The 19,098-nt window shown below is 38.4% G+C and overlaps 1 protein-coding gene and 1 long non-coding RNA gene across 8 annotated transcripts in view; one reads left to right on the forward strand and one right to left on the reverse strand.

Moving 5' to 3' along the window:
* Position 1: 1 nt before the first annotated feature.
* Positions 2-1,746, forward strand: LOC141918369 (uncharacterized). The gene is made up of 2 exons (XR_012621667.1): positions 2-420; positions 1,211-1,746. It is a non-coding gene; the product is annotated as an uncharacterized LOC141918369 (long non-coding RNA).
* A 12,523-nt stretch (positions 1,747-14,269) lies between these two features.
* Positions 14,270-19,098, reverse strand: part of FCHO2 (FCH and mu domain containing endocytic adaptor 2) — a 98,699-nt gene continuing 93,870 nt past the window's right edge. For all 7 annotated transcript variants that reach the window (XM_074812751.1, XM_074812750.1, XM_074812748.1 and 4 more), the window contains 2 exons: positions 16,789-16,953; positions 14,270-16,552 (listed from right to left, as the gene is read on the reverse strand). In XM_074812751.1, coding sequence (XP_074668852.1) covers positions 16,530-16,552; positions 16,789-16,953 — 188 coding nt within the window. In that variant the 3' untranslated portion in view covers positions 14,270-16,529. The remainder of the gene's footprint in view (positions 16,553-16,788; positions 16,954-19,098) is intronic.

The following is a 19,098-nucleotide window of genomic DNA, read 5'->3' on the forward strand; positions in this document are numbered from 1 at the left end:
CTGCGGGGATGGCTCCGTCGCCTCTTGCCCGCAGGCCCTAACCGCCTCGGCGTGGGGCTGTGCCGGCAGCCGGTTCCGCGTAGGGCCCTGCCCGCTGCCCTGACGGGTGAGGAGGAGGAAGAGGAGAAGGAGAAGGAGGTGTGGGGCGACGCCTTGTTAGTCACCCCCCTCGAGGCGCTGAGGTAACCCGCCGCCCTTAGCGCTGAGGGCCAGGCTGAGACGATCCTCCCGGATGGTTGTAAGCCGGCTCAGCGGCGGTGCGGCTGTGTTTGCCGCCCGGCTGGGGAGATTTCCAAGCTGATGGGCGGGAGTGCGGGCGCAGCTCGCTGAGCAGGGCCATTGCAGGCGTCTGTGGAGGCGTGTGTACGTGGCCAAGGTCTGGTGTGCTCCTGAAAGAACGGTGGCTGTGAGGTGAGACGGGTGAGCAGCACTCTCAGGGAGGTTGTGCCACATCTCCCATTTCAGGAGCCCTTCCCGTCGTTGTAGGCCTCTTAGTCTTACTTCTGCACACTTGGGAACTTGCTAGGCCTTAAAGACAGGTCAAGCTTAGATGTGACTGATTTCCTTCAGTGGTGAACAGTTCAGTCACTGGAAATGGGAGAAGATGCTTTCTGTCTTGATTGCTAGGTGCAGGCAGTGTGGAGGAAGAAGCTGGCTTTGGTAGAAGAGATGAGAGAGCCCTGAAGTGCAGGAAGCAGCTGTGCGAAAGGATGAGAAGCCAGAGGAGAAAGGTCAGCATGTGCCACTTGTAAGTGGGTGTAGCAGCAGTAGGACCTGAATGACAGTGGGACTAAAGCTGCCCTGCTGGTTAGGTGCAGCCTTGTAGCTGGTGAGTTGTGAGGGAAACAATTTGGGTTTATACGAGTCAAAATGAGAGGAGCCAGAACAGGGGTGAAAGGTGGAGCGATGCCTGGGAAATAGATGGCAGAAGGAAAAGGGAGTGGATTAAAGTCTTACTTGAGAAGGAGATAGTTTGGTTAGACAGTGACATTGGGGGAAGATAGGATGTGTAGGTTTTTGGAGGGTATCTGGTTTTGTGTAGAGAACTAGGGAAAATGGAATTGAATGAAGAGCCAAAGAGTGTATGAAAGTACATGTAGGGTGTGGGAAGGAGTTTGTGATGGGTGGAAGGCTTCAAGCTTTCCAGAGTTGTAGATTTCTGGATGTTAGTGACCCTTTGCTGTCTCAACTGTTTTATATCCCAACTCAGCTACCACTGACTGGAAGGTGGGCTTCAGTTGTGCAACACTTGGATACTGCTGTGAAGAGTCTCACGGTTAGGAGAGATGGGGAAGTAACGATTCCTGTATTCTGTGAAGTATTTCAGTGAAGAAAAAAAGCAGGAAATTAAAAAAAAAAAAGCCTGAAGAGAACAGAAAAAAAGATGAGCACTGTTTGTTATGACCACAAGCCGAAGCTGAAGTCTTACAAAGAGTGAAAGAGCATCAAAATGTATAATCAGACTATTTTATGGTGTGTGACAACAGTGACACAAGGAGATTTAGTTATGTTTATATGGCAGTTTTCTAATATCTGATTCTGGTTCTCTTCTTCCAATATAGACCTTTAATAATTAAAAAATATTTCTGTGGTGCTCATTTTTATATGAAGTATTTTGTCAGGCTAAACTTTCTTAAGTTGTCCGATACCATTGAATGATTGGACTGCTGCTGTGATATGTATTCTCTCTCTTTTCCTGTTATGTAAATACTTTTTTCCTTTTATATAAATACTTTTTGTACCAAACCTGTCTTACGAATTTAACTTAAAAAAAAAAAAAAAGTCTTGACAAAAGTTAAGAAGCTTGTTGGCTAGCATCTACATGCAAATGATTTCTCTCTCCAAAGGTTGTCATCAGCTTTTCCCCTTCATCCACCACTTGGGTTTCTTGTAGTGTTGGGCTTTGGGATTTGATGCCTGTGATGAAAGAAAGGATTTCAGGAATATAATTCTTCAGTTTATGAGATTCTGACTCAGCCTGGCGTGAGTTTTCAGTGGATTAAGTGGATGTTGATTCCTCTCATATGACTACAGTCATAAAACTGTAATCTTGAGCCATATTTTGTGATTTAAGAATTATTTTTTTAACTGTTTTTTTTTTTTTTTAAAAAACCTTTTAATATAGTAACTGTTTAACTATGACTAATGCATATTTTAATTCCAGACCCTAAGTGGTAATATTTGGCAAAAATGGAGCTAAAGTGTTTTTCACCTTACAGGAAAGTATTGAGGGAGTTGTTTCTGTTAAGTCTGCACCTAGTTGTATGACAGTGTTTTTTGGATGTTGCTGCTAATAGAGAAAATAAATATTTTGAACTGCCAAGGAAAGTAATCCTAGAACTATGGAAAGCTACAGTGCGTTCACACCCGGAGTATGACAGGAAGCCCAGAACTACCAGAAAGTCATTGCTTTTGAAATAATTTCTGGGGTCACAGTGAATAACACTTGTGAAGACACTGACAAGAAGATTACCATTTGGGATGATGAGCAGAGAAGTACAGATGCTAATTTACTGGTTGGGTATTAGTCAAGGCTGTTTTGATGGAAGATGCTTCTTATAGCAATAACCTGATGAAATATAAATGAAAATTGCTAACTTTGCATTCCTCTTTTTTTTTTTTTTTTTTTAAATTAGCAAACATGCTTATAAATGGCAAAGCCATTTATGTGATTTTGATTGTTTGCCTAATGATGATGGTCTCTAGAAATGAGGGCACAAGTGCAGTAAGTAAGTAAGTAAATGCTGGTCACTTCTAGTACAAAATTCCGCTGTGCAGAAGAGATGGTAATCTGTCACGAGCAATATGAGACTGATCATAAAATCACAGCTGTTAGAGTAACTTTTCTCTAACGTGAAACAGTGGATGTGCTGAGATTGTGCTTCAGTTCAAAACACTAAATATGATCTGCAGAACCTGTTCAGATGTTTGAAAACAGAGTGACAGAATCCAGACTGTCCCAGACTGTCCTGATGAGAATGTAACCACTAGAGAAATATCCAGTGTTTATAGTTCACAGCACACTTGAAAGCTTTTCCATTGTTTTTCTGAAATTGTACAAGATCCTTGAGTCAAGGCTGATGCTATTTGCTTTGTTTCAGTGAGAGCTGACCTTTATTAGTATATTTTGAAACGAGCTGCTGAAGAGCGCATGGAGGTAACGCGTAGTAAATTTGACTTTATAAATGGCAACTTGCTTGTTGTGATGGTGTGGACCAAATGAGGTGATGGCACAGAAGTCAAGAGTGACCCAGTTCTCCGGTTCCCGTTAAGTTCTGTACGGCCAGTTCACGGCAAGCACTTGGTATGCATAGAAACTGCAAAGCTCAGTTGAATAAGAACAGTGTGTTTTGGTTTATTTAAATTCTGGTAGACTCAAAAGAGTTATACTTAGAAATATGAGGATATAAAAATGTTTATTTTATTAGAATTGTCAACTCATTGGCTCGGAAATGACAAAAGCGTTGCTGCAAACACTCCGTAAGCTTGTGAACCAAACTTAATTAACCCTGAAATAGTTCTTTACGGTTTGGCATATAGCTACAAAAGAACCACAGAAAAGAGTATCATGCTGACTGTAATGGAAGGGAGGGTGAAGTAGGCACTGAATCCTCCCCCCAAAACAGCAGCCAACTGGGTCTGTGTCACTGTGCTCATGCAGTGTACCTAGTGACCTGTGAAGGTCCCTCCTCCAGGAGGAACTGAGAAAGACCCAATAAGAAAACCAAGCTGACTGCTCTCCTGGGGCCTGGGCATTCCAGGAGTGTTCATGACTGGGCTGGTGGTTTCTGCCTTCACCTCGCACCCTTCCCTCACGTCCTTCTAAGAAGTGTGTGAATGCCACAGTCTTGTTCAGCTTTTCTGTTAGCAAATCATAGAATCATTAATAGTTTGAGTTGATAGGGACCTTTAAAGGTCATCTAGTCCAATCCCCCCTGCAATGAGCTGGAGCACCTTCCAGGTTGCTCAGAGCCCCATCCAGTCCCAGGAATGTTTCCAGGGACAGGGCATCTACCATCTTTCTGGGCAACCTATTCCAGTGTTTCACTACCTTAATTGTAAAGAATTTCTTCCTTATCTCTATTCTGAATCTACCTTCTTAGTTTAAAACCATTACCCCTTGTCCTGTTGCAACAGGACCTACTAAAAGATCTGTCCCATCTTTCTTATAAGGACCCTTTAAGCATTGAAAGGAAATTAAGATGTTTGGAGAGAAGTGATTAAAAGTTAATAAAATTCAAAGAGGTTATGCATTAACCGTAATAAAAATCAAATAGCTTTGTTTTGCCAGGAGAGGTAGACCCGTATCTCACATCTGCATCTTAATTTTTTGGGTTTGCTTATCATGCTTGCATTTGATTTTTAAGAGAAAGGCGTGACAGATGCTTCAGCTGGTGATGCTGGTGGTGCTGGTAACCCTTAACCTGTCACACTGCACTTGAGATCGGGAGATGAAGGTAGGCCCCATGAGTGTTCCTGCATGCTGCACCCGTCAGGATAGGGGTCTGCGGCAGACACCCCTTCCCTGGTTGAAAGCTGTGCTGCCTCTCACAGTGAGGAATCGAAGGCAGCACAAAGAGCACGAAGGAGAAGGGCAGCTTGGTCGTGCTGAGGAAGGTAGCAAAGGGGATGCAAAGTGGGATGCAGAGCTCTTCCATTTCTTCTCATTCAGTGCACACAGAGACCCAGTCTGGACTTGAGGAAACCTTTCTCTGTGTAAGCTGCACGTTTCTAAAGCAGCCTTAAAAGACTTGTAATTTTTGGTTTAAGTGTTCATCATCAGTGCCCTTATTTAAAAGGAATACAAGGCCAGTCGGTTGGGTATACACCAGGAGAAAATGCACATTGAAGTGTGTCACTGACTGAGTTCAATTAACTTCTAAATGTAAATGAGTAAGTGGCCCCAGTCCAGGAGAAACCCCTCACTAGAATTCCTCACTACGAGAAAGACATTGAGGTGCTGGAGCGTGTCCAAAGAAGGACAACAAAGCTGGTGGAGGATCTCGAGCACAAGTCTTGTGAGGAGTGGCGGAGGGAACTGGGGTTGTTTAGCCTGGAGAAAAGGAGGCTCAGGGCAACCTTATTGCTCTCTACAACTACCTGAAAGGAGGTTGTAGCGAGGTGTGTGTTGGTCTCTTCTCCCAGGTAACAAGCAATAGGACAAAAGGAAATGGCCTCAAGTTGTGGAGGTTTAGATTGGATATTATGAAAAATTTCCTCACCGACAGGGTTGTCAAGCACTGGGACAGGCTGCCCACAGAAGTGGTGAGTAACCATCACTGGAGATATTGAAAAGACGTGTAGATGTGGTGCTTAGGGATGTGGTTTAGTGGTGGACTTGGCAGTGTTAGATTAATGGTTGGACTCGATGATCTTAAGGGTCTTTTCCAACCTAAATGATTCTATGATTCTGTGACTCCAAGGGTTGAGTGTTCATTTCTAGGCTACAAGGTCAGACTGCTTACTTCGTGACCTGGGAGTCTTGTATTTTGGTTTGCCAGAGGTCTGCATCAAGGTGTTTTTGTCTTCCCGTTGTGTTATATTTTCCAGAGCTGTAGGTGCTGGTTTTACAGCAGTTTGAGTAGAAGAGAAACCTTGAACTTCTCAGACTGAGGGTAGGTCCCAGCTGGAAGGTTATTTGCAGGGGAGGATCTGTTTGGAAATATACAATGAAATCTGCCATTTTGAGGTTCACACTGTTGAAAGTGCTTGAGCTGAGTGGTCAAAGTATGCTGGTTTACATCTATCTTAGTGAAAGGATCAATATGTAAATGACAGATGGTGACACTATATCATCAGTTTGTTATATCAGGGCTAAGGGTGTTATACTTTTGGATTGACACATGCTGAATGGGAAGTAATATCTCTTAAGGCTATAGAGCAACCCTTACCAGGTTGTATGCCAAATGTTATTGGCTTGATAGGTATTTTGAACACTTCTAAGTAGAACATACAGAATATGTTGGAGGCATGTCAGTGCAGGTTATGATTGCAGAGGTCTTCTTGCTTCCAGCTGTTCGTATTTATGAAGTTCATGAGAGCACGGGCATTTGCATGGAATTCACTGGTTCATGAACTAACCAAACAGTTAAGTGATGTAGGTAGGTGGATTGCTCTCAAACAACAGAAATTTCTTTTTAACAAGCCTACTTAGTATTTAGAGAGGAGGACTTCCACAGTGAAATCCAGATTTCGCTATGTTTCACTACTGATTTTTGTGGATAAATAAAATGAGCTGTATAAAGCTCAGTTTGCCTGCTGATATTACCAGGCCACACATCAAATGAGGGCTTCATCACACTGGGCACACTTTCATGTGGAGCATATCCCTGAGAAGGTTTAATGATGCCCTTGATTAGGGGTATATAGAGCTGAAGGAAAGGTAAGAAAATGATGCCCTTGATTAGAGGTATATAGAGCTGAAGGAAAGGTAAGAATTCTGTAAATACTGTTTACTGTCCCTTAGTAACGCTATTTTGACATACTGTGGCCTTCTCATCAACATTTCTTCTTGATTAATTTTATCTAAAGCAGACACATGTGTAGAGCGTAAGGTGTTTCTGTTGTGTAGGTGATTGATCCAAACTTAGGATGGTGTTTATGTCAGGTTACAAGTTCTCTTTTTGTGGTAATATTTAAAGGATATGTGTCTTCAGTTTCAAAATAAGGATGAACTGCATTTTGATGGATCCACAAGTGAAAAAGGAAAAAAAAAAAGGAAAAAACCCTACAGGTATTATTTTACTGACCCTTCAACAAAGAAGTTACAGACCTGGAAGGATTCTTTATTGGAATTGCATTTGAGGTGGTTCTCAGGAATTGTTCAAACTTACAGCTTATAAAGCACTTCAGTTTTCTATTACAGCCTGTAAAGTGCAGGCCATGGAACATTTCTGTATCACCTCCTCCTCCTTAAATTAGAGTACATGCCTTAAGAAGTCACACAGTCTTTGTTTTAAAATCAAGTAGCTAAAGAATCTAGCATAAGCCCTGTTAGTCATATACAAGTTCGGTTCACCTTTCCCTTACAGTGCTGTTGCCACACATGGAATGCTGTTTTTATACCTATGCTCATATCAGCTGTGATGAAGTCACTCCTTAGACTTTGGTAGTACATTAAAATAGACGCAAATCTTTGGTGTCCTGTTCCAGTCATTTTGCAAGTCCCATGTTTTTTTCTTTTAATACTCTTCATGATGGCTTTAAAGTAAATTAAATGGAATAATATTTTTAAAGTCTTTACTTCTGCATTTTACATTTTAGTGCATCTTGTTTAAAAATTAAAAAGAAACAAGGAGTGTTAGCTTAATTATGACTAGTACTTTCAGATATGATTATAAATGCAGTAGTTGGGGTTTTTTGGAGGAACCTTGCCTAAGATTATTTCTTTGGTAATGTTTTTCTTGCTTTATATAATTATTTTGTCATTATTAATGATGAGAATTAATTTCTGTGCAATCTCAAAGTTTGTTCTCCTATGTTGTATTTTGCCCTTGTTTATTTGATCCTCAAGTATCTTCCTGCCATTTTGTGTGATGATTAAGTGGTAAAAACTGTTTATACTTGAGACGTAGCTTATTTTTTTTCTCTTCCAGTCTTCTGTCATCTACAAAACTTCAGGTTTTTTAATATCAGATAACTGGAAAAATATTAAATATTATGAAGTCTGCAGGAATCCACCAGAAATGCGCTTCAAGTTGATTCCCTGTTTAGTTATGTCTTGAGACTCATTTTTAATCTGTCTTGTTCTTGCATTGCTCTAGTTATAAACCAAAATGTTGTGTACTGCTAAATCAGGTATCTTACATAAATCTTTTTTTCCTTTGATCCAGATTTTCAACCTAATCCTAAATTAGTTTAAGACCTCTATTCAGCACATCCATAACTAATTATCTTAACTATTTTAATTTTGTTACCAAGTTCTATATTACAGTTATTTGGATTGCCACTTTTTTTTTTTTTTTTTTTTTTTTTTTTGTAATGGTGCAGTGTTAGCTTTCTTCTAATCTTCTAATACTTTCCAGCATTTTAAGTTTTTAAGCATATTATTTTAAGGAATTTTTTTAAAGCATTTTAAATTAAGCATATTATTTTAAGGAAATAAAAATTAATGGTCCATAGTATGGCTTATTCAATTTACTAAATTCTTGGATGTTGTTTATCTGATCTGCTGGTTTAAAAATATTTAGCTTTAGTAGATGATGTGTTAAAATCTCTCTTTAGATACTGTTGGATTGCAAAGTATTTTCACCATGTGACTACATAATCTAGATATCCCTTAAGAAATGTGGCAAAGTATTTATCAAGCAATGTTCTTTCTCCCTGTTTTGTGTTCTTACTGATTCTGGCATTTCCAGCTAGTATGGGTCCGATGACACAGCGGAAGTTAAACATTTTTGTTGTTTTTCAGAACAAACTCCTTCCTGTCACCCTCAGTTAAACTATCTGCATGGGCTTTCCTACCCCCGGTGTTTATTTGCTTTTCTGATCAATCTCTTGCAGTTTATGACTTCAGGCTTTATAGCCATTATTAAGAGAAGTCTTTCATTATGTCATTCGAGCCGGCTGCTTTTAGTTCCCCTCTGGCTGTGGTTTAGTGAACATCTGAGCCGGCCCAGTGATGTGTTGCTGCCGAAAGGGGAAGATCTCATTCCTTACCCATTCCCTGCTCTTAGGTTGGGAATTCCTGTGCCCGGTGTTTGCCAGACCATGCTGCAAGCTAGTTCAGGTGGCTTAACTTAGCATAAATATTTTCTTCTTCCCCCCCTGCGTTCGATGTGTATCTTGTTGGTGAGTAAAGTTGACTTATAAACAGATATGATGCATGCCAGAGCTGGTACAAGGTGTGGTGGGTGAAGATGGAGAGCATGGCCTACGTCCTTTGGCAATACTGAACTGCTCAACAGGCTCATCATGAAACTGTAGCCTAAGCCAGTTTGGTTGGTTTTAATTATTGTAGGCATCTCAATCATGGGCTTATTTCTTTATGAGCATCTAGAAAAATCTAAAAGTTGACCTTCTGAAGTACCACCTGCCCATACTATTTGAATCAGATTATAAACAACAAATTCAATCAAGTAATGCTGACTTGATTGTCACTAATATTTGGTTGTGAAGTCAAGCCAGGCAGCTTAAGATGAGGTATAATTTATGATTCTTTGTCTGTCGACTGCATCAGAGAGTGCTTCATTTATGTTTATTTCTTTCCGCAACCTCTATGCTCCAACCTCCAGTTTTGAGCTCAGTTTGGGGCACTACAAATGAATTGCCCATAATCAGCTCACAGCCAGCAAGCATGGGAGCTTCTGCAGTTTAGGACCCTCCTAGAGGAAAGCAGCTGCTGTACAGAAATTACAGAATTTCTTAACTCAGGAAAGTGACAGGCCAAAGGGAGTCTCCAAGATTAGATATGGCTGACAGCAGATCACTCCAATGCTAATAGTATCTCTCTAAGTCAAGGTCTGAGCAGACTGTAAGAAGTTCCAATACAGTCCTCACGGGCAGCCCTGTGTGTTTCTGATTTAAAAGTACCTCGACTACAGCAAGGAGGTCTCTTGAATCTCGGTGCAGTGTGCTTTATTCTGGAAGGATGGCACCAGTTTATTCACTACAGAAGTACTCTCACATTGTATTTAACATATTCCTTGCCTTGTCCTGATTGCTAGTTACCTTAGTTGGGTTACAGAGATGACAGTGGAATGTGTACAACATGCTGAGTATTCTCTGTAGAGCCAGTGAAGTCTGGGGAGAACACTGAAAAATGTACCTGATGTGACCAAACATTCATTTGAATCAGTATTTGCAAACATCTGGTTAGATCTGGTTGTGTACCTACTGTAAACATACAATTCATGTGTGTCTTTAAATATATCTAGTGGCAGCAATAACAATAGAAAAAACCTACCTTGCTGGGAGAGAGGTGAAGAAGGCTTTGCTAAACATTTATGGTGGAGATACAGAGGCAAGTACAGAATGCTTTAAAAAGTCTTAAGAGAATAGAAAATCCTTTAACTAAAAGAAAGTGTTCAGAAGAGACTTGAGAAGAATTTTAATGCAGTTGGATAACCCATCTTTGGACTGGACAGATGAGTGGTTGCAAATATTGTTGTTCACTATGAACACTAACCAGGTTCTTAAAAATAGCCTATTGTTTTCTTAATTCCAGAAAAAAAACAGAGAAGAGATCACGGGGCTTCAAATACAGCGTCAGGAGATTCCAAATGTTACCAGTTAACTTTTACAGGGTGATGTGGAAATCTGTCTGGCGTTCAAACTGTGTTGTATATGCCACAGTATGTTGTGAATGCTTTACAACTTCTGTGGAGGGCATAGCAGGCTGCTGGTGGTGCTGGACATAGCAGCAAGGTCTTAAGATCTGCTCCAGATGCTAAAACAACAGCTTGTAGACTGTTGTTAGTAGTTGAAATAAAGAACATGTAGTCTGAATAGGAGGTATAGCTGGGTCTGTGTTCTCCTGGGCTGGGAATGACTCTTTAAGGGCAAAACTCAGCACAATTTTTGCTTATAAATTGGTGCTGAGATAAGTTACCACTTTAAGGAAGATGCAACATTTTTTGAAAGCTTGTTTCCAACTTGTGACAATTGTTGGCTTTTCCTAACCATAGGTAGTATGAAAAGCAGGACACTGCACTGTTGCTGTCTACACAGGGGACGAACTGCTTCCTGAAACATGAATTATGGTTTTACCCTTTTTGATCAAAACCACGTTATTTTAGGACTGTTTCAAGCTGGATAATCCCTTGGAGGAAAGGCTAGAAGATGCTATTTGCCAAAACCCTCTAAATTCTAATGTGTATTTTTGTGGTGTCTCTTGGGGATCAGCTGGCAAAAGTGCTGCCACTTTGAGCAATCTGGAAAGGTCATAGCTCAGGGAAATGGGGGTACAGGTTCTCCACTTCTCCTTCTAGGAAACTTGTTGCCTGGAAGCGAAGGCAGATGCATTGAAGTGAACTGTGCTGCCCATGCTCGGTCAGCATGGAGTGCAGTAATGCCACATTCTAGCTCATAGCTATGTGGACAGAGCAGCACTTCTTGCAAGGGAAGACATCCTGCGTGCTCTCCCACAGTATTAAAGATAAACCTTCAGTTTTGAGAAGGTTGAGGGTCTCCTCAAATATCTTGCAAAATGCCGAGAATAGCTGTAATGGCCCTTGACTTTTTTTTAAGTTTTCAACTCCTTTATTGGAAAGTTGTGTCAAATACATATTCTTCCCCTTAAACTAAAGAGAAGGCTGGAGCCCACATTTGTTTTTCCATGTAATTTCCTTGTGCTGTCTCCTGTGAGTATAGTGTTTGTTCTATATTACCTAGAGAAGTTATGCCAGAGTAACAGTGGTTCGTTTGAGGCCAAGTTTCTTGTCCTAGATGTACAAGATGCAATTCTTAGATCAAGCAATCTTCTGCATTTTATACCTTAAATAAAACTGTATTTATTCTGTCTTCTCTCTAGAAGTGGACATCCAGCCTACTGTTTGTTATCAAGTGACTCAGAACATGGAAATCTGATTTCAGCAGGAGAAAAGCTGCAGCAGCATTTGGCCATGGGAATAGACTGCTGAGACTTTGGAGAGATGTCAGCTACAGAGATGGCAGATCACAGACTGTGACATTCCTCCTGTGCTCACATACCCAAGTAGTTCGTGTGTGTTGGTCCACCTAGGAATGCTCAGAAGCGAGAAGGGACTTGCATACAGATAGATTCTGACATGTGGAGGTTAAACTTGTGTTCAAGAATGAGGTCAGGTGCTTAGTCAGGGGCTGAAAGTTGTGTTTGTTTGAACTTTGGTTCGCTGCCAAAATTCACAGTTCTGTAAGACTCCAGAGAAGCAGTGTGCAACACAAGTGAAAGGTAAATAACAGTTTTTGGGCTCGGGTTGTTGTGTTTTGGGTTTTTTTCCTTCCCAAGTTGTACTGGTGCATCTTGCCTGGGTGCAATGTCTCATCAGTATTAACACTGGGACAGCTTTAAGATTTCTGTATTAGTGATGAGTGTTCATAAAACCTACCAATGACAGTAGTGGAAAGTGGAAGGGAAGACTGTGCATATTATATAAGGAGTTTATCTAATTACAAAGCAGGAGGGGACATCTGGAGGGGAGAATCAGCAATTGTTGTAAAAATGGGCTGCTTCATTTAACTGTGATGAAGAAAGAATTGACTCATCACTGAACACATTACCACTGCTAAATTTCTGGAGCAGAAAGCATGACTTAGGAAATAAGAACTTCAAGAAGGCAGATGGGTGATGCTAGGAGGAAGAGTTGAATTGTAATCAGAGTGGTGAAGTTGGCATGATTTATGGCTTGTGATTATTAACCTGTTTCTTAGAAACAGCTGAGTTTTAATAATTAAAAAAAATCTAAGTTACAGAACAAGGCTTTTTAAAAGAAATACAGCTGGGATAATGGCAAACAAAATCATACTTTAGGTTATAATCAAAATAGCCATCCCGGATTTAAAAACAGAAAGAATGGATTCCAAAGGAAGCAAAGGCACCTACAGAAAAAGCAGAATTTGAGTATTAAATATTTAATAAGTAATCCAGAAGAGGCCTCTTGTGTTTTAAAAATTATTTTATTCTTTAAAGGCTGTATGCTTTCTATTTGTTACTGAAATAACTATGGGAGAACTTAAAAATCAACATGTCAGTAAACACTGAGGTCAAACTGAGTTGAGAAGGAATACTCAGTAGTGTAATAATATGCAGAGTTGAAGATAAACATTGTTTTCAATTAAGAGGCCTGGTAATCAGTCCAATCAAGTGCACCACACAATAAATATGTTATTTGCTGCTTTAGTACCCTGAACTGTTTTTAGCTTACTCTGTCCTTGGAGGAATTCCCAAGTTTTTTCTTGCATGCTCTAAAGTTGCCCTTTCATGATAACTGAAATGGAAACCAATTATCTAGCAATTCCAAGAAAACAAAAGGTACACAGATATTAAGATGCCTATCTTAAGCTTCTCAAACACACAAGACTTGAAGTGTAATCCTTTTTGGCATGATGCAAGACCTTCCTTTCTAGTTAGATAGCAAAATCCACCACACTTGTAACTCCCATGCTGTTCCAGTTGATAATCAAATACCTTAGCTCCTTCAAATACCCAACAGAAATATTATTTGGCAGTGGTAGAGGTAGTCAGTTATGCCTGAAAAACTACCTGATCATGTACTTAGATAATCACAAACTTGCTTGAGCAGTATAAATCCAGTTTATAGTAGTTGTGAGTAGTACCTGGGCCGTGGCTTACAGTAACAAAAGTCAAATGTTAACAGAGCTGCCAGAGCAGTGATCTCGGACACTTTAAGTTCAGTGAATACTAGAAGAACTGAGCAGCGCTGTGCCCTTTTACATCCTTAACCAGTAACTGTGGATGCTGAGGGACTAGAAAGGAAATGGCTTGTGGGCTCTCCATGCCATAGTCTGTTCTTTGGCCAATGTTAAAGACAAACTACTGGGCTAGATGGACCATTCTGTGTGACTGTTGGGCACTTGAATTCTTCACTCCTGCTTTCCAGCAGAAGAATCAAGCCCTTGGACTACTGCTTTCCAGCATGACACGAATGGTACTTATTGCAGTGATATCCAGCCAGCTGAGAAAGTCAGTTTAATAAGTCATTACTAAACTTACACAGGCTGTGGTATTAGTAGGAAAGAAACAGATTCAAATGCATTTGTTCAGTTTCAACTTTTGTTTCTGTGCTTGCAAGTTAGAAGGACTATTCTCAGGCTGCTGAAGTAGTACTTTATTCATCTACTTTTCTGGACTAGTGGAACATAAATCAGAATTACTTTAATCTTGCTGCTGATTTTTTTTTTTTCCTGTGCATTCAACAAAATATAAGCTTATTAAGGAAGTTAGGGAATGTACAGCATTTGATAGCGCTATTTACAGAGAGCAGTTCATGTCTACAAGGTGGAGATTTTTCTGATAAACGTATCTGGAGTTTTACCTAATCTAAGTTATTAGTTAAGCATATCAATTTAGTAAAGGCATAAGTCATTGTAGACATCTCAGGCATTCCAGTTTAGTAAAGATACAACTCTTTGAAGAAGTCATCTTTCCACCTACCTTCTCTGTGATCTTTTTTACATATATAGAAGAGTTCATATACTACCTACCCCGTATCACTTAAAAATCAATTAACACTTCTAAAATGTTCAATACAGGCATAGTTTTCTTCTATTATCTTATTGCTTAGAAGCTCTATGGGACTAACTGCAAAAGTACAGGCATTATAAATCAGTATTTAAATTATATATTACATGTTTATTATGGGTGCAAATTTTTTTAAATTTACATTTTATGAAAAATCATATTTACAATTTTTGTAAGATAAACTTGTATGCTCTAATTTACAGTCTGTTGTAGTAACAATTCATAAAAATTCAGATCCTTTTAGAGTTGTGTTTACAAATCAATTTTCTTAGGAGGCAGCTACAACGGATATTGCTGTATGCACAAGCAAGAACCAGCTTGCTATATACGTGTTTTTTTAATCAGATAGCTACATGTACTTTTTACATTGTTTTTGAATTTCTTTACAAAAAGTCTATATAAACTTGTATGGCTTCAAAATTGTAACCTGCACCCAATGCAAATGTATGTATAATCACCTGAATGAAGGCTAGTTTAAAAGTGCTGAAACATAACTACTTCATTTAACTTAGAAATGAAAGTAATACTTGATTAAGAATAGCAATAGAGTTTTGAGTTTTTACTAAAAAATATTGTCATGTTAAACACAATTTGACTGCAAAGCAGATTACAATTAAGATTCCAGTAAAAAGACTGTACCATTTTATGAGTTAGAAATTTACCATTCAATAAGATTAGCAAATTAAGAGCCAAATATACTCTTCCAATCAAATCTACAGTACAGTATGTGCTTAGTGCTAACAATGGAACTCTCATCTGCAAAAGTGTGTGATATACATTAGAATTTATGCAGCCTCTACAAAGCTTAATTTCTTGTAAAGCTTCAGCAGTCCAAGTTGTTACTGGTTTTGCATGAATTAGTTCAAGCACGTTTTATTGTATAATAGAGAATTTGAAATAGATACTGGTATTCAAAATGGTCACATGAAATTTCCACGTGCAGTTTATTGAATTATTTTGCCCCAATACTTTTAATTTCAGCACTGAAAAAACACTTGACAATACAAAGACATAGAAGATTTTCTAAATTAGTGACTTACTTTAAATAATGTTACTAATGTGTCACTTCCCTGTGCTTAGGCTGCGGCAAGCAGATTAGATGACAATACAAATATTGAAATTGGTGGCTATAGAAAAAATTTAAACTAATAGAAAGGGCAGAACTTGTCATCCTGCTGCCATAAAATACCCTTCTATAACGCTATTCCTTCCAAAGTACTATGTTTACATTCACATCACACAACCCCAAAACCACTCAAAGTCCTAAGACTTGCAGTCACAGTGAAGGGAAATGCTGTTCGCTTTTACCATCTTCGGTGATTTTTCAGGAATCTCATCCTTGGTGACTTCAAAGTTACTGTATCAGTGTTTCAAAGTCCTGCATGATGCATCTCCCTTTACTACAACTGCATTTATTGCAATTACCCCATGAGGAAGTAATCCAGTATTTTAAACCTCTTTTAAAACAATCTCCAGTTTTTGCAAATCTGCCTTCTAAATAAATCCCAGTCAAAGGAATTTTTATAAAGTTGTGTGTATTATACAAACACTGTGCTTTCTTGATGAAGAGCCAAACTTTGAAAAAGGAAGTGAGGCATGTGAATAAAAAATTGGATAGGCACAGGCTTTTTTTAAAGGCACAAATGTTATGCAATTCATATAAAAATAAATTAAATCTACAGCATTAATTAAAGCAATCAAAACGCCCATCAAATTTACTAACTGCAGAAGTAAATCTCTGCTGTCTTTTGCAATTTTGTAACACATTGCACTTAGGAAAAAACCCCTATATAACCCAACTTACATGTTAATAATATATGATACACGGGCATCAAGTTACATTTCTTTTATACATCTCTAACTCAGCTGGTTTTGTGGCATGAGTGGATAGACGAACTACACGAGACTTTGCCTCTGCTTTCTTTAAAAAGTGGCAATTAAAGAATCTGAAAAATGAATATTACTTATGGAAAGCGCAAATATTTCTTAATTGCTCTCCTACATTTTTAGGCTTAATGTTTACAGTATAACATACAATTCCATACTTTCATCACAACTATGGACTAGTATTTTAACTTCATCTATATAAATTTACTAAAATTTCAACAATTTTTCCCAAATATTGCAGTTGATCATTTACAGACAGTGTTGAAGTTAACTTCAGTGCTATTATAAAGTAATTAAAAGTTTGCAAAATGACTTTTAAAAGTGCATTTTCTGTTCTGTAGTTCAGCCTCAAAGTCGGTCAACATTTTGAAAAAATTAATGCATGTTAATATAGTGTTTAAAAAGTAGAGAGGGCAGAGTGAGCTTCTTACACTCCTTTGATCCAATGGCTTTCACGGGTACATCAGCAGTCTGCCATATACCGTCCTGAAAAATAAAGGTAGATTTTCTGCAGTCAGTAAATAAAACAGATTTTGTCACTATTTTCCTGGGAACAGTCTGAGTAACTATGGAAAACCAAAAACCTGTGAAACAGTTTTCAGCCATGTTTTAATTCAAAGTAACTATTTATGCATCACTTATCTAACAGTTTCATATTTTATAATTTAACACTATAGAATATATAATATTAATTTGAATATACAAGCATGTCAGTGTCTTACCAGTGGCAAATCTCTTCTTAAGGAGGGAAAGCCGATAGCCAGTGCCTACAAGTTCCACATCTACTCCTGAAAGAGTGCTTCCTTCACTAATGAATTGCACTGCAAGCGTTGCTGGTTTACTGGGTCCTTCTGAAAGTTCAAATTTTGCCCTGAGGGATCCAGAACCTATAAAAATAACAAAACTGAAAAGCTGGTTGATTTGCAAGAACAAGATGATCTCCCAAAAATTTTAGTAGTAAGAAGTGAAGATGGTGACCTTTTGAGATCTATTTCTAGCAGCAGTTCTACATAAATTTTCAAAGAGATGAGCCTACAAGTCTGTTTTTCCAATACTGTTTAAGACAATGACTAGTGAATGATTTAAACAATACACATTGCTGCAGATTATACAGAATATGTGTATCAGACAGCCTGGTAATCACTTATTACTTGAAATATCTGATCAGTCCCTATAATAATTATTTATGCTTGCTGGTCTGTAAATACTTAATACCACTTATCTTGTATGTAGTACTTTTCATTAGCAGATTTGAAAGTCCATCAGAATATTTAAATGTTGTCACAATCTGTCTGGATGAATGTACATAAATTCATTGAAAGAAATGCAGCTATGCAGTAATGTACTCAGAGGAAAGAAATTATTTTTTTTTTAATAAAGATGAGGACTGATTAAATACTTTTCCCACAAATTTCAGTTGATTTTTCAGAGACAGTAGTGAAGTGTCATCATTTTGATGCTATTATAAAGCAGTAATAGTTCAAAATTACTTTAAGTACATTTCTATAGTCAGTGCTGGGGAAAATGACATTTAAATAATTAATAATGAAATAATTAAAGTCAAGTATTTTTTACTTCTTTAAAACAACTTGCTATTCCTAGTCAAAAGGAACTGCTAAATGACAAGGAAAGTTAGCAACTGAAACGTTACTGGGATAAAAGCAGGAATTAATGAATGAAATTGTTTTATGCAACAGCTTGTTCTTGATAAATTTGGCTTAAGGTCAATTTAATTTCTTCAGTATGTGTGTCATAGTTTGGGTAAATTGGAACTTCTTTCCACTATAAGTATGGAAACTCAAATATTTAAGTGCTTTGAAAGTTTGTTCTGTGTTTTATCTGTCTGCAATTGACAGCTTATATAATGTGTTGGACCATAAAAAAACCCAAACCTGTTTACCACCCTGTACACCAGAATAAAGAAGACTTCAAGACATTTGTCCTAGTATTAACAGTGCTTGTGCAACTTCTGCCTTTGTTTCTGTAAGACCAGCATAATATTACTTACTCTTAAACATTGAATTGTGAGTTCTGTGTGTTTATACTCGAAGAAAAGAGAAAGAAAGATGGTGGGAAAGAGAAGGGAATATAGCAGAAGCAGTGGGATATGTGCAGTTCTACTGAACACACACAAGATGCAATATGCATCACTGGCAGCCTATTTTATGCTGCTCTGCAGGTGTATGTTTTTTATGCTGCTCTTCATCTGGCTGCATTTGTGTTTTAGTATGACTTTTTCTTTTAAAAGAAGCTCTGCAGTTTGGAAAAGGAAAAAAAAAAAAAAAAGAGGGCTATCCCTATGTAATTATAATGAAAGACAGATGGCAAAGAACTGTGAGGTCAGTGAAGGACAAAGTACACCAGACTACAGCAACAATCTCTGTCAGATAAAATTCTCTCTAATTTTGTTTGAATGATGACCACAACTTTGCAGTCTTTGCAGGAATAGAAGAGGTCTTCCCTTTCCAGGCTTGTGGTTTCTAGTCATATTTACAAGCAAATCTGTGCTTTCTTAATGCCCTTCACTAAATTATTAACAAGGGCTAAAGGCCCTTCCTTTACACCATGAATTCATTTCTCCACAGAGGCTTTGAGGATGAGATGCCTCCCTTTGGCTCCTGTTTTTCTGCTTCAGAAAAACATTGCACCTGCAAGGGCTGTGACATCAACTGGACCTCAGGGAAAGGCGGCAGAGCACCACTAGTGGTACCTTACAAAATGCTATACAAATTACCACTCCAAGCAGATGTGTATAGATTCTTTTTTTTTCCCTGGAGTTGTATATGGTAAAAACAAAGACCCGCAAAATGTTGGTCAAGAATCATTTATGGTTGAGTCTATCTCAGCACAGGACTTTTGGATCTTTTTTTTTTTTTCTTCTCCTTTCCCCCAGTTCTTCCACTTACCTCTTTCTACTTTATTTCAATTGTCAGTGTGTGAAAATACACATATATTAAACATATTTTCCTTTGAGTAACTGGTCATTTCCAAATAGCATTGATGTAATAATTTCCTACATGGTCTAATCATTA

This window comes from Strix aluco, chromosome Z (assembly GCF_031877795.1).
Source record: "Strix aluco isolate bStrAlu1 chromosome Z, bStrAlu1.hap1, whole genome shotgun sequence".
In the NCBI taxonomy this organism is placed as follows: domain Eukaryota; kingdom Metazoa; phylum Chordata; class Aves; order Strigiformes; family Strigidae; genus Strix; species Strix aluco.